This window comes from Vulpes vulpes, chromosome 15 (assembly GCF_048418805.1).
Source record: "Vulpes vulpes isolate BD-2025 chromosome 15, VulVul3, whole genome shotgun sequence".
In the NCBI taxonomy this organism is placed as follows: Eukaryota; Metazoa; Chordata; class Mammalia; order Carnivora; family Canidae; genus Vulpes; species Vulpes vulpes.
The window spans coordinates 61,586,957-61,603,395 of NC_132794.1; the positions used below are offsets into that span (position 1 = coordinate 61,586,957).

A 16,439-nucleotide genomic window follows, 5' to 3' on the forward strand; every position below is an offset into this window, starting at 1 on the left:
ATAATACAAATAAAGATGGCAATCAGATTTTCAATATGAAATAAAAGTAAATCCCACAAAATGAATATAATGCTTCTTAGTGTCATTGAACTACACTTAGAATAAATCATAATTTTATTGTTAGGTAACAGAGAAGGAACCATGATACACCAAGGCACCTTGGTGGTAGTTCTGAGGCAAACAGTCACTAGAGTGCATCACTGGCTCTCACTGTCATATTAAGGTAGTCTAAGCACCCTAAAGCAGGCACAGGCAAACCACAATCCATGGGCCAAACATTCTTGTTTTGTAAATAAAGTTTTATTGGAACACAAACAGGCTATCATTTACATTGCATCTACAGCTGTTTTCAAGCTACAAGGACAAGTTGGATAATTGTGACCACATGGCCCACAATTATTTACTATCTGGCCCTACACAGAAAGTTTGCTGACCACTGTTCTAAAGCACTGCTACTCAAAGTTTTGGTTTACACATCTGAACTTTTTTGCTACTGAACGGAATGAGATGAGATGGTGTGAGAATATAAACCAATTATGTTACCAAGTACAATGGTTATTTCAACTACACTCTTGTTTTCATTGCCAGGCTTTCTCAGTGAAGGACTTACAGTTTGGTTCAGGTTCCTTTTCTCATACTGGATAGGTATAAACAGCTCATTGATTAGCTACTTTGAATACCATGACTCTAAAGGTATATAGCCACAGCAGAAGGAACTACCCAAAGCTCAAAGGGATAACAGTGTCATTTAGAGACTTATCTTGGCACAGTGATCTAGGGTTTTGTAGCATTCGGTGATAGGTGTGGTAACTAATTAAATAGGATTCAGAAAATGGTTTTTATAGACTTTCTTTTCTTTACTCTTCCTAAGATTTACATTATTCCAAAAATCTTGTCTGCTATAGATTTATGTTTCAGCAAGGTGAAGTGTAACAACTAAAGTCCCTCTCCCTATCTTTTCTTAGTAGCAGGAAAGATGAAAATATTTGACCTCCAAAAACAGCTTTTCAAGAAAGTCAGTCAATAATATATTTTGCCTATTTAGCCTCTTTAATTTGCTGAGCAGATAGAAAACTATAATAGTAAATTATATTTCTCTTGAAGTAAAAGAATTTTTAAAGCAAATCTATTCTCTGCAAATATTAACAGTATTTTATCCCATACTTTAAGTCCTAACTTAAAATAAATCATGCATCAATTAAAGAATACAGAATGAAATCCTACCACTAACTTTAACATGAAATTTCCTTGAACAAATACACAATTTCTAAAGGCGCCAAAGGTAATTCGACTCAAGTAGCTTTCTGAAAAATAAAATTATTCAGGGACAGATTTTTATTGCAAATATTTACTCAAAAACTACTATATACAGCAGAATTTTAATAGCCATTTAAAACATTTAACATTCAGTGAAACAAAATTTAAGAATTCAAAGCACATTTAGGAAGTAAAAATGTAGCATTTTAAATAATTTTTTTAGTACTTTAAAGCAAACTACCGTTATTCATATTATTTATTTCTATATCTATTATTTTCTAGATGATAAAAAACAACTGAAAAATCAATTTAGCAGCCATTTTATGGATAAAATAGGATATGGATAAATTAGGCTAAATATCCCAAACCAATTTTTTACATCACTGCTTTAAAAGGTCCCATTTGAAGTTTCTATTATACAATTAAAGAAAAAGTCACTTAAACATGGCATGAGCCAGGACATGTTTTCAGTTTACTGCTTTACAATATCTACATTATACCATACTTTGGTTTGGTTTCCAGACCATTTTTATGGGTCTATTTCTAAAGATCATTAAAACAATATTAAAAACATAATAGCTATAGGGGTTTCAACAATGGGTTTCTATTTTATACAACTAGCACATCAAGGATTTCTGCACAGCTTACACACTGACAAAAAGCACAAATATAAATTTATATTTTAATTATTTCACTTTCACTGAAAGTTTAATTAAGGTAAGCTTACAGCCTGGCAGGCTAACACTTGTACGGAGGTACACAGATTGAAATATTCTGTTTACATGCTTCTGACAGTCTGGAATGTTATATTAAATCCAAAATTAATTTTATGTTCATCCAAATGCTCATTGGATCAATTAATTTAGCACTCTAAGCATGCTCCATTTACCAGCATCATACTCAAAATGAAGCCTTCATTAACAATGCCTATCAGCCATTATTTTCAATCAATTATCCCCAAAAGGCATGTGGTTTCCAGATCTTTTCCTTTAAATTAACTGAAAAGTTTAGATAGGTAATAAGAACTTTTAGCTTAGGACTGATGGAAGTTTCAAAAGCTTTATTATTATAATTAATATTCTAATAATCAATTCATACTAGCCACCAAGTTCTCCTCACAAACTGTTAAATTAAGACTTCTCTTTTGCAAACTTAACTTCCATTAAAATCCTATTATGTTTTAAAAGCTTCTTGGAAATCCATACAGATCAAGCTATTATCAGTGAACTGATTTAATAACCTGGGTTGAACATACAGGTAAAGTGTGTATGAATGACTTCCTTCGCATTTTTCTCTTTCTGAACTCTTATGTAACAGCACCACTGAGCTCATCTGATAGCACTGCTCCAAATGTTCTTACCGTTGGTACATTAAACTTAGAATGACTAATAAATTTCAACTTCTTTCTTTTTCATCTGCCAGGTCTACTGTTGTCTCTGTTGTGCTAGGGCTATTTTCTCCGGGAACACTGTCAGTTTGATCAGACACTACTTCGTCAGTCTTGGCTGAAGGATCACCACTACCTTTCTGAAGAATTTCTGTGGCTTCGTACTCAAGTACCTCTGATGGAGTCAAAGGTTCTAAATGAATACTGCCTTGCTCACTAACATCAGAACTAACAGATTCAGGTTCATCTCTTTTTCTCAAAAACTGATCAATGCTAACATCAGCAGATGTTAACCGCAAATCCTTAATATTCTTTGAAGAAAACCTAGTTTCACTGGAGTTGGAATCTTCAATCTGATCACATGAAATTATGTTCCCTGAACTCTGACACATCTTCAACTCTGTTTTCTGATAAATGTGCTCTATTTGTTTTTCCTTTTCTACTTTATCTGCATCAATATCTGAATCATGACTGAAGAATTTCTTTAACCCAGTTTTCTGGTCTTCAAGACAGGTATCATTTTCCTTATTTGAAACTGTTATGCTTTCTTCACTTTTTGTTGCTAATGAGCCTTCAAATGAATTTGTATCACATCCATTTTTTTCTTCCTCTGAAGCTTTATCTTGTTTACTGAAAAAATAAAACCATTTATTAACTATTCCTTCATAACACAATGTATTTGAATGCTATCAAAATAAAGACATGCTCTTAAAAAAATCGCCAAAAAAGGAAGAAAATAATCCAGGTCCCAAGTCCTTGTCATGTTACAGTTTAGGAGTGGCCATTTTCTTAGGCAAGAGAGTGAGAAACTCCAGAGGCACATCTTAAAAAGAGACCTGGGTAATCTATCAAAACTGGTTTTAGTCCTGGTAATCATTACTTTTATCTGTTCACACCCTTGCCTGTCTTTAAAATCTATGCATTCTTATTAATTTGTATGATTACTTTAAATAAGAAATAAATATATTTGGAAAAAACTTTTTAAAATGATTATATATCCTCCTAGAATGTCCCTCCCTATGCAAAATCAAGTAAGCATTCATAAACATATCTCTAATTTTTAACATTCTAACTTAAAAAACAAAAACATGCCTAAAATATGTAAATATACAATATTCATACATACAGAAATATATGTGTTTGTAAACATAAATGTTTATGTGTATATGAGTGTGTCTACGTGTTCACTCTTACCCTGGCACGTTAACAGAAGCATAAAAGATTAGAAACAGTATATTAAAGAGGGTCTCCAGCTCCTTATCTGTTATAATACTTAGATCACTAAAAATAAGTTTAGTGATTACAGGTATCTTATTTCTTCTATTAATCCAGCCTGGAATTTGGACTTTTTCTGAATGAATTAACAAAATATCAAAGCAATGTTACCAAATGGTCATTTATTATTTATTAATTTATATTTATATAAGTTAAATAAGTCTGCTACTTATTTTCTTCTAATCTGTCTTTCGATTATTCTTGGGCCAATACCACCTAGTCTTACCAATTATAGACTAACAATGTACTTTATTATTTAATAGAGCAAATCACTTACTTTCCACTACTTTTCTAAGTTTAATAGTTTAAAAATGTAAAAGACATTTGTACAAGGATGTTCATAAAAACAATGTTTAAATAGCAAATACAGAGGGGTGCCTGGGTGGCTCAGTTAGTTAAACATCTACCTAGGGCTCAGGTCATGATCCTGGGGTCCTGAGATTGAGCCCCATGTTGTGCTCTCTGCTCAGTGTGGAGTCTGCTTCTCCCTCTTCCACTACCCCTCCAACTTGTAGTTGCTCTCTCTCAAGTAAATACATCAGGGTAGTAAATAGAAAAATATAAATCTTCTTTTAAACATCGTTGGTTTCCAAACCAAATCCCATTAGGATATTTTAACTAAATATTCATTATTAAACTTATAAATTAATTTGGAAATGTCTTATCACACATTAGTTATTTCCTGTCACAGTAAGTTTTCATTTTTCTTCATTTGGATCCTGCACATTTCTCTTTTTTGTTGTTATTGTGAATTAACTCTTTTGTCCATTGTATTTTATAATCATATGTTATTGGTATACTGAAAGATTCAGATTTTTGTAGCAACCTACCTTAATTAATACTCTCATTAATTTCATTCTTAGCTCATTTTCTTGGATCTTATAGGTCAGTTACACCATCTGCAAACAATTACAACATTTTCCTCATTTAAATTTACATAATTATTATTTTTGTTCAGATTTTATTGGACTAACTACAATTTATAGAAAAATTTAAATTATAGAGGGGTGATTAGTCTGCTTTTTCTAATTCCTTTGCTGAATTTTTGTTAACCACTCCCTCTGCCCCCAAATTCTAGGTGAAGAAAGGGCTAGATCATTTTTCTAGTAAAGTCTAAGAGACATCTTCACAAGGCATTATTCCATAATTTTCTTTTCAGGGGCAATAGATTAATTAATCTCATTTGCTTAACAAGCACCCTACACCTTATGCTGTATAGCTGTAAAATACACAGCATAAAGACAGATATGAGGAAATTACTTAATTTAAAAGACAAAATTATCTTTATCTATAAAAATTAAGTTCTAATATGAATGTTAGATTTTCTTTTGCTAAGAAATTTTCTAAAATAAGATAAAAATAGAGAGGGAGGCAAACCATACAAAACTCTTAATTATAGGGAAAAAAACAGGGTTGATGGAGAAATGGCATAAATGGGTGATGGGCATTAAGGAGGGCACTTGAAAGGATGAGTAATAGGTGTTATATGCAAGTGATGAATCACTAAGTTCTACCCCTGAAACTAATACTATACTACATGTTAAAAAACTTGAATTTAAATAAAATCTTGAAAGAAAAAATGTCTTGTGGTTTTTAGTGTTGATCAGAGCATTAAATTTTTTAAAGCCAATACCTGAAGTTTGAAACTTTTATGTTAAGGTCCCACCACAGAATGAGCTTTATAGCTTTTGAAAATACTTTAGGAAAAAAGATTTTAAGATTATCTGTTTGCAAAAATTGTCCCCATCTTGTAACTTGTAGGATTCTGTAACTGTTTAATAAGGGCAATTAAAATCTGTTAACATTGTATTTACTAGTAAGTACTTTTTAAAAATTTAACAACTATAAGATGTTTATTTACTTATTTAAAAAAAGATTTTATTTATTTATTCATGAGAGAATAGAGAGATACAGAGGGAGAGGCATAGGCAGAGGGAGAAGCAGGCTCCATGCAGGAAGCCCGACGTGGGACTCAATCCGGGACTTGAGGATCACACCCTGAGCTGAAGGCAGACGCTTAACTGCTGAGCCAACAATTAGATGTTTAAACGATGTTTAAAAGATTTCAAAACTAAGGATCTTCAGTATGTTTTTACTGTATGAAAATTTCAAATTTTTATTTTAACTAAATCTAAAATAACAAAATAAAATCTCAATTAACCAAAATAATGTAGGTCAAGTATTATCTTTTTATATACTTCAATTTCAAGAGATTCAATTTTTCCTTATATTTACCTTTCAGAATTTGATGTTTCTTTTTCTCCTTCAGCCATATTAGGTCTTGCAATTTCCTGAAATGATTAAGAATATGTTTCTTTTATATTCATGGTTAAGCTTAAACTACTTTAATTATACTAAACTTTCTGGATTAAAGGAACTTAAATATGCAACCTAATATAGCAAAGAAATAGAAAAACAGTTTATTAATCTGAGGTACATACTATAATAATTTTTTTATATCAAAAGCAGAATTTAAAAAAATCTTTAAAAAATACCTTTAAGAATTTCAGTATACCAGAAGTTTCTGAATCAAGATCATAAAGCAGTTATCCAGTTATAATAATACCTGCTTTTCTTAGACTCTGTGTAAAATATGCACTATAATGACAATTACTTGAATAGAAAACCAGTAAAACACAATTTGAATTTGAGTAACAAGTTGTATTCAAAATATTTTATACAAACATATTAAATATAAACACATGAAACATATCTGAAATTACAATTTCATATTTGGAGTGATGTTAACCCTTCCATTGTCAAACCAAGTAGTATGAGTTGATAGACAAATTAAATATTTTGCTTACTTGAAATGTTTTAAAATTTTTTTTTAAAATTTTTTATTTATTTATGATAGTCACAGAGAGAGAGAGAGAGGCAGAGACACAGGCAGAGGGAGAAGCAGGCTCCATGCACTGGGAGCCTGATGTGGGATTCGATCCCGGGTCTCCAGGATCGCGCCCTGGGCCAAAGGCAGGCGCCAAACCGCTGCGCCACCCAGGGATCCCACTTGAAATGTTTTATAGGAAGAAAAGAATATAGTAAAACTTTAGTAAGCCAGAAGCCAGCTTAATAGTTTATAACAATTATCAATTATTAAGCACATACGGTGCATGAGATAGTATGTTAAGAGCTTTACACTGTCTCATTTAATACTCATAGACATTCTCAACTCCATTTTTTAACTCCATTTTTATAATAAGAAATATAACTATGTAGGTTAAGTAGAGAATCACCGGCAATAACCACAATAAGTGGTGAAGACTCAAATCTAGGTCTAGCACTTAACCATAGTGATTGAGGCCTGTGAAATTGATAATAGTATACTGATCACATACATTTGTGTTTTTTTGCTCTCCTAAAACCCTGCTAAAATGAGGCAGACATAAAACATTTTCATTCATAAAGACCAAAAAAAAAAAAAAACCCACCAAAGCATAATGATTGTCAATGAGATGTCAACAAATTTTTAGATGGAAAGTGGCTGGAGAAGTTGACTTTGCAGCATGCAAGAAGTTATAATTAAATTATCTGAGCAGGGGAGTGCAAGAAAAAAGGCATCAATTTGCCCAGAGAACTGAAGCAATCTGGTATTTGGAGGAATTCAGTACAAGATCCAGTACATATATAAAAATAAAGCACAAGGACTGCTGAGATCTCTAACTGCTCTTTCCCTAACTCACAACAGATACTTATCATTTCCTCTACCATAAAGGCTAAAAGTTAACTTTCTGACCTAGAGACAATTTAGACTTATGAACACCAGGAATGGCAAAGGGCAGCCATGAGGAACTGGGAGAAAACAGAAAAAATTAGTCAAAGTCCATAAACTGAATAAAGGTCCCCACAGTTCTTCCTGCCTGGCTCCTAGAATGCCAGCAGCTAGAGCAATCAGTCTTCACTCTACCACCAACAGCTGGAATCTAGAAGATTCTTCTTTGGAGAAAATTATCAGCCTCAAGACAGATAAGGTTTCCCATAATGACTTTGAAAGCATCTTCCTCACCAAAGAATCAGTCAGCTCAGCATCTGATTTCCTATGATGAAGTCTAAACAATCCCCATACAGACTGTGCAGATTGTACAGAGCATGAATCCAGGAGGATTAACTAACCTTCACATTTTAATCCATGTCAGCAATTCTCCAAGTGTGTTGCGCAGACACCTCGGACCTCCAAGACACTTTCAGGAGGCAGGTGAAGTTAGAATTCTTGGTACAAAAGCAGTAGTGAACAAACATGCTGGCATCTTAACATGAATCAAGGAAGTGGCATTGAACCAAAACTATTCTAGTAATGACTGTAGTTTTTACTGGCAAACACCAGCAGTAAAATTCACTTTATTAAATATCAATCTTTGAGTTCATGTCTTTTGAATATTCTGTGTGATAAAATAGGAAGTATGCATAAAGCACTGCTGTTGTGTACTGAAATACTTGGGTCTATGATGGAGTTGTAAGCTGAACTTTGGCAAAAATTTTTCACAGAACATCATTTTTATTTTAAAGGATGACTGTCAAACTATGAATATTTAGACTTGGTTATTTAGGAGATGTTTTCTTGAAAATTGACAAGATGAGCCTATCACATCAAAGATAACTGACAGTGATTATTGCCAGCAATAAAATTCAGACAAATATTAAATTTTAGGAAAACTTGGATTCAGCATTGATTAGATTAATGCTAATATTAATGAATGACTTGATGTTATACATAAACATGTCAACACTTGCATGATCTATGTAACTCAGTGAACTAATATTTTTCAAATGACTAATCTATGATGTTACAAAATCATGCATGAATAAAAGGTCCAATCAAAGTGTAAGACAGATCAATAGATTTTAATGTATCAAAGCATAATAACTTTGATATGGAATAAGATTCTACATTGCAAAAAGCCTTTAAGAAAACTTCCACTTGTCTATTTTTGATGTAGTATCAAAAAAATCACAATTATTTGAAAAGTGCTAGGTAAGGCTGGATATTCTTCATATATTTCAACCACAATAACATATCATGATAGACTGCTGAAACATGAGAATCCAGTTTTCTTCTACTTAGTTAGACATTACAAAGATATGTAAAAGGATAAAACAATACCAGTCTTCTAACTAAATTTCTTGTGTTTATAGTTATAGTAAATAGTTCTTTTTCAGAAAAATGTTATTTATGGAACTATATAGGAGGTTTATTAGTTTGATTTTTAAGTTACAATAGTTTTTAGATCTCATTTTTAATTTCTAATATGGTAAATCTAGTACTTTTTGAGAGTATATGTAAATAGTATCCTTTGGATTTCTGCATTGTACAACTTGTATGACTATATAAGGCAACCTTGTTCCCATTCAACAAGCTTTCAATGAACTCTGTATTCACTCTTTAGTGTATCAGCAGCCAAAGATCACCATACCATTGAAGACATCCTTTATTTTTTAATTTTTTTTATTTTTATTTTTAATTTTTTAAAAAAGATTTTATTATTTATTTGAGAGAGAGAGAGAGAGAGAGAGAGAACTGGAGGGAGAGGGAGAGAGAATCGGAAGCAGACTCTGTGCTAAACAGAGCGTGACTTGGAGCTTAATCTCACAACCATGATATCATGACCTGAGCTGAAACCAAGAGTCAGACACTTAACCAACTGAGCTACCAAGGCGCCTCTGAAGACATCTTTTAACATCAGAAATAATAAAATAAATAGAAAGGGAATTTTAAAAAAGGAGCTAGGAGATAGATATCAGAGGCATTGCTGGGAAACAAGAGGAAAGAAAATATACACTTAATATTCCCAAAGAAGTATGTTATTACATCCACTAAACAAGAACAAAAATTATGAAGACAGCAATTGAAGAATAAAAATACTAAAGAGCTCTTCAAAATTAAATATATGACAAATAAGTTTAGAAAATCTTTTTAAAAAGATTGAATGAAAAAGACAAAAAGTTGGAAGGCAAGAAAGAAAATACCATACAATTAAAGGAGTGAATGCAAGAAATAGTGTCACATCAATGAGTTGAGAGAGAGAGAGAGAGAGAGAGAGAATGAACAAAGAAAAGCGAAAATTTACCAAAGAACTAATACAAGAAAACTTCCCCAAACATCCAAATTACAAAGGCTTATTAAACGCCTACCATAATGAAAGAAAAAAGGATGACTGGAGAACATATCACGAAATTTCAAAACACCAGAAATAGAGATAATCATTAAAGTTGCCAGAAAGAACAAAAGTACCAAAATGAAAAGAAACTGGAGCAAGAATGGCATCAGATTTATCAAAAAATAATACTTGTAAAACTGCACAGGAAAAATGATTTCCATGTACTTTAACCAAACTATTATTTATGTAAATACAGTTTAAAATACGCAATGAATGACAAAAATTGTTAGAGAACATGTTTTATCAAAATAGGAAGTAAACCAAGAAAAAAGGAACTCCTAGTTCAGAAAATAGAATATCCAATACAAGTAAGTAGCAAAGGAAAATCTATGCACCAGGCTTAGAGGTCAACTAGTTTAAACTGAAGGAGATCTGAGAGGAGATATCAGAAATTGTCTCCAACAATTTCTTTTGATGTGTGTGAACATTTGGAAAAAATACTTCCAAATATTAGACAAAAATAATTGCAACATTAAAAAAAAAACAGCATTAGGCATGTAGAAAACTAAACAAATGAGTAAAGATATATATTGTTTAACTCTACAAAATTAAGATAAAGGAAAAAAAATCATAGTAGTACTTCCTGGCTCAATACATAAAAAAGTCTCAAAAATTGTGATGTAACTATGCTGACGTCAGTGTTATGCCAAGCCCACTGGAACCTGAGATAGAAGGAAAAATACATATCCTTATACACACATTTTTGTCTTTATTGTGGTAAAATACACATAAAATTTACCATCATAACCACTTTTAAGCGTACAGTTTAGTGGTCCTGAATACATTCACACTGTTGTGTGACCATCACCACCATCCATCCCCATAACTTCTTTCATCTTGTAAAACTAAAATTCTCTACTCATTAAACAATTAACTCCACATTCTCCTCTTCCCCTCAATCCCTGACCATCACCACTATACTCTGTCTTTATGATTCTGACTATACTAAGTACCTCATAAGGGGAATCATACTGTAGGTCTTTCTGTGACTGATTAATTTAGCATAATGCATTTAAGGCTTATCCATGTTGTAGCATACTGCAAAATTTCCTTCCTTTTCACAGCTGAATGATTCCATCGTATGTTTAAATCACATTTTGCCTATTCATTCATCTATAGATGGATACTTGGTTTACTTCTGTATCTTAGCTATTGCGAATAATGCCACTATGAAAATGAGTGTACAAATATCTCCTTTACTCTCTGTTTTCAATTCTTTTGGGAATACTGAGAAGTAGAATTGCTGAATCATATGTATTTTTTCTTTTGAAGAGCCCCAAAGTGTTTTCCACAGTGGTTGTATCATTCTACATTCCCACTAATAGCACACAAGGGTTCCGACTTCTCTACATCCTTGTCAACACTTGTCTTCTGTTTTTTTTTTCTTTAAATAGTAGCATCCTAACAGATATGAGGTGGTATTTCATTGTCGTTTTTATTTGCATTTCTTTAATAATTAGTATTATTGCATATCTTTTCATCTTATTGGCTATGTATGTAACTTCTTTGGAGAAAACTTTGTTCAAGTCCTTTACCCATTTTTTAATTGAGTTATTTTTTGTTATTGAGTTTTAAGAGTCCTTTAAATATTCTGGATATTAACCCCTTATCAGATATATGATTTGCAAATATTTTCTTCCTTTTGTAGGTTATCTTTTTATTCTGTGGATAGTGTATCTGATGTACGAAATTTAAAAATTTTCATGAGTCTAATTAGTCTTTTTTTTTCCCCTTAACATGCCTTTGGTGTAATAACCAAGAAATCATTGTCCAATGTCCATGAAGTGTCTATCTTGCTTTTTTCTAAGAATGTTATTGTTTTCAATCTTACATTACGGTATTTGACCCAATTTTAGTTTATGTTTGTATGCAGTATTAGGTAAGGGTCCAACTTCATTCTTTTCCATGTGGATATCCAGTTTTCCCAGCACTGCTTATTGAAAAGACTGTCCTTTCCTCATTGGTCTTAGTCATCTTGTCAAAAATCATTTCACCCTATATTTGAGTCTTTATTTCTAGACTCTTTATTCTATTCCACTAGTCTATGTGTCTGTCTTTATGCCAATACTACATTGTTTTGATTTCTGTAGCTCTGCAGTAAGTTCTAAATCAGTGTGACTCCTCCAGTTTTGCTTTTCTTTTTCAAAATTGTTTTAGCTACTTGAGGCTCCTTGAGATTCTATATAAATTTTAGGATGGGATTTTCTATTTTTACAAAAGTAAAAAAAAATTCTTTAGGATTTTTGTATGGATTGCAATAAATCTGTAGATTCATTTGGGTGGTATGGGCATTTTAGAAATATTAAGTCTTCCAATCTGTGAACATGGGCTGTTTCCATTTATTTATGTTTTAATTTCTTTCAGTAAGATTATATAGTCTTATTTTACAAGTCTTTTTTCCCCTGGTTAATTCCTATTTCATTCTTTTTGATGCTATCATAAATAGAATTATTTTTATAAGTTCCTTTTCAGACTGTTCCATGAATACAGAAATGCAACTGATTTTTCTGTATTGACTTTGTATCCTATGACTTTGCTGAATTCATTTATTAGTTCTAATAAGATTTTCTTCAGTTTCTACATAAACAGGATAATTTTACTTTCTTTTTTCAATTTGGTTGCCTTTTGTTTCTTTTTCTTGACTAATTGTTGTTTCTGGGTAGAGCTAAATCTAGCTCTAAATGTCTGTTAAATCTAGTTGGCTTATTAAGCTAGTTCCTTACTGACATCTGATTGTTCTCTCCATTATTTTAAGTGGGGTATTGAAGACTACACTTGTATTGTAGAACAGTCAATTCTTCCCTTCAATTCTGTCTCATTTATTTAGGTGATTTGTCATAGGTACATAAACATATAATTGTTATATCTTCCTGCTGTATTGAAATTTATATGCATATATAATGTCTTTCTTTCTAGTAACTTTTTTTCATTTAGTCTATTTTTGTCTGATATTAGTAAAGACACCCATGTTCTCTCTTGATTATTATTTGCCTGGATTATCTTTTTTATTCTTTCATTTTAACTTATCTCTTTAGATCTCAAGCGAGTCTCCCATAGACTGCTTGCAGTTGGATCCTGTGTCTTTATCCATTCTGCCAACACCTGTCTTACAATTGGAGAGTTTAATCCATTTACATTTAAATTAGTTATTGATAAGGAGGGACTTATATCTGTCATTGTATTATTTTTTATATGCCTTATAACTTTTGGCACACATTTCCTCCACTAACTGTGGAGGAAACTGTTTGTTGATTGTGATGAAATGTTTAAATTCTTTTCTCACTTCCTTGGTGTATACTTATTTTTTTCTGCAGTTACCATGGGAATTACATCTAACATTCTAAGGCTGTCACCCTCTAATTTGATTTTATACCAGCTTAACTTCAGTAACATAACAAAAACTTTGCTCTGCAGCTCCACCCCCACCCCCCCTTAGGGCTGTTGTCACAAAATTATATCTTTATAAACTGTGTAGCCAGACATAATCTGGTAATTATTTTAAGTGCATTAGTTTCTTAAATTATGTAGAAAACAAGATTTGGAGTTGGAAATCAAAGTTATAGTAATGCTAGCTTTTACACTATTTTTTTCTTTTAACGAATCTCTCTTCATTCATGTAGAAAATAAAAAATAGTTATGAAGCACTGTTATAATAATACTAATTTTTATAATTGCCCATGTACTTACCTTTATTTCTCCATATATCTTGGAGTTACCGTGTACTGTCCTTTCATTTCACCATACAGGACTCCTTGAGGATTTCTTGCAGGGCAGACCTAGTAGTCACAAACTCTCTTAGGTTTTATGTCAGAATATCTTTTGAAGGATAGTTTTAACAGATCTAAAATTACTGAATTTTTTTCTTTTAGTACTTTGAATATATTAGTCCACAGCCTTTTGGCCTCCAAAGATTCTGATGAGAAATCTGTTGATAATCTTATTGAGAATCATCCTCATGTGATGATTTGCTTCTCTCTTGCTACTTTCAAGATTCTTTGCCCTCTCAGGAGTTTGATTATAATGGGTCTCAGAGTGGGTCTTTTTTATTTCTTACTTGGAATTCACTGTGCTTCGTGATGTTTACATCCATGTGTTTCATCAAATTTAGGAAGTTTTCAGTCATTATTTCTTTATGTCTGTCTTTGTCTCTGTCAAATATTCTCTGGGATTCCCATAATATGTATGTTGGTCTGCTTAATGATTGGCTCCAACTGCCTTAGGGTCTGTTCATGGTTTCCTCAATCCTTTCTGTTCCTCAGACTCACTACTTTCCATTGTCCTATCTTCCAAGTTTGCTGATTTCTTTTCTTCTGTCTGCTCAGACTTTCCTTTGAGTCATCCTAATGAATTTTTCATTTGCCGGTAATGTACATTTCAGCCCCAGAATGTCCTTTTGGTTATTTTTCAGATTTTCTCTCTTTAATATTCCCATTTTATTATGATATTGTTTTCTTGACTTTCCCCACATATTCCTTTTGTTCACTGGGCATCTTTAAAATAGTTGTTTTAAAGTCTTTGTCTAGTATATCTGCCATTAGGTCTTTTTCAGGACCAGTTTCTATTGATATTTTTTTCCTTTGAATGGGCCACTTGACTGTTTTGGTGTGTCTTGTGATATTTCCATTGAAACTGGGCATTTGAAACTAATAATGTAGTATCTCTGCAAATCAGATTATACCCCTACCCAGTGTCTGATGTTTTTGGTACTTTTGTTTCATTGATTGTCTAAGCTTCCTCTGTTGCCGAGATAAACATGAGATGTAAACCTAAGATTTTCTCAGGTCTATTCTGAGCTTTTCTCTGGGCAAGTACAACCCATAACTTAACCCATATATGTGATTGTTGCTGAATGTCCTAGTCTTTAATGTCAGGCTTCTGAAAGGGGAAAAAGCAAAAAATTAAGGGGGAAAAAAGGGCACTGTACCTTTAAATCCCCTGGAAGTCACATCAATTATAAAGGGAAGGGATTGCAACAATGAGGAAAGCTGTAACAACAATGTGCCCACTTCTGTGGAATGCTGTAGTGAGAAGCATCAATTAGTGACAACAGCACAGATCCTTAATATTTGGAAGGTGGTACCATTTTTGGCCAGTCTGGTCCCATAAGCTGTGTGCAAGCTGCTCCAGGAACGTGTGCACAGCTGCCTGTCACGTGGCTGAGGGTAAGGGATGGGTAGCTGTTACTGTGCTGAATGCTTAAATTGACTGATACTGATTGCAACATACTGCCCAAGTCTTCCCCTGGAAGTTGCAGGCATTCAACAGACTCTAGAATTTCAAAATACAGAAATATTCCATTTTACTGCACATCACAAATACTGCCTTTTATTTTACAAATTGAAGATTTATGGCATCCTTGGTGCCATCCAAGCCTGAATGACAGCATATATGTTTAATACTTAGTTCACTGAATGTTTTGAGCCCACTGTTGAGACCTACTGCTCAGAAAAAAAAAGATTCCTCTCAAAATATTACTGTTCACTGACAATGCACTTGGTCACCCAAGAGCTCTAATGGAGATATACAGTGAGAGTAACAATGTTTTCATTCCTGCTCACACAGCATCCATCCTATAGCCCTGGACCAAGGGATAATTTCAACTTTCAAGTCTTATTATTTCAGAAATACATTTCTTATGATTACAGCTGCTTATACATAGTGGTTCTTCTGGTGGATCTGTGTAAAGTCAACCAAAAACCTTCTGGAAAGGATTCATCATTCCAGATGCCATTAAGAAAATCCATGATTCATGGGAAGGGTTCAAAATATCAACATGAATGGGAGTTTGCAAGAAGTTGAGTCCAACCCTTATAGGTCACTGAGGAGTTCAAGACTTCAGAGGAAGAAGGAACTGCAGGTGTGGTAGAAATAGCAAGAGAACTAGAATTAGAAGTAGAGCCTGAAGATGGGACTGAATTGCTGCAGTCTCATGATAAAACTAATGGTTGAGGTGTTGCTTCTTATGGATGAATAAAAAAGTGGTTTCTTGAGATGGAATCTACTCCTGGTGAAGATGCTGTAAAGACTGTTGAAATGACAACAAAAGATTCAGAATATTACACAAACTTCATTGATAAAGCAGTGGCAGAGTTTAAGAGGGTTGACTCCAATTCTGAAAAAAGTTCTATTAGTCAGCCAGTAGCCATTAACATGGAGGCAAGAGTTTTCACCAGCAAAACTATTACTGCTTGCTAAAAGCTCTGACAATAGTCAGCATTTTTTTGGTAACAGAGAATTTTTAATAAAGGTTATGTACATTGTTCTTTTATATGTAATGATATTGCATACTTAATAGACTGTAGTATAGTGTAAACATAACTTTTATATGCACTGGAAAACCAAAAAGTTCATCTGACTTGCTTTAT

At 32.8% G+C, this 16,439-nt stretch overlaps 1 protein-coding gene across 21 annotated transcripts in view; it reads right to left on the reverse strand.

Moving 5' to 3' along the window:
- Positions 1-281: 281 nt before the first annotated feature.
- Positions 282-16,439, reverse strand: part of ZNF280D (zinc finger protein 280D) — a 299,635-nt gene continuing 283,477 nt past the window's right edge. For 10 of the 21 annotated variants that reach the window (XM_072738601.1, XM_072738600.1, XM_025998025.2 and 7 more), the window contains 2 exons: positions 6,155-6,210; positions 282-3,274 (listed from right to left, as the gene is read on the reverse strand). In XM_072738601.1, coding sequence (XP_072594702.1) covers positions 2,653-3,274; positions 6,155-6,210 — 678 coding nt within the window. In that variant the 3' untranslated portion in view covers positions 282-2,652. Of the gene's footprint in view, positions 3,275-4,749; positions 4,819-6,154; positions 6,211-13,761; positions 16,100-16,439 lie in introns of all 21 variants that reach the window. The other 11 variants (XR_011997395.1, XR_011997398.1, XR_011997399.1 and 8 more) reach the window with 4 other exon arrangements.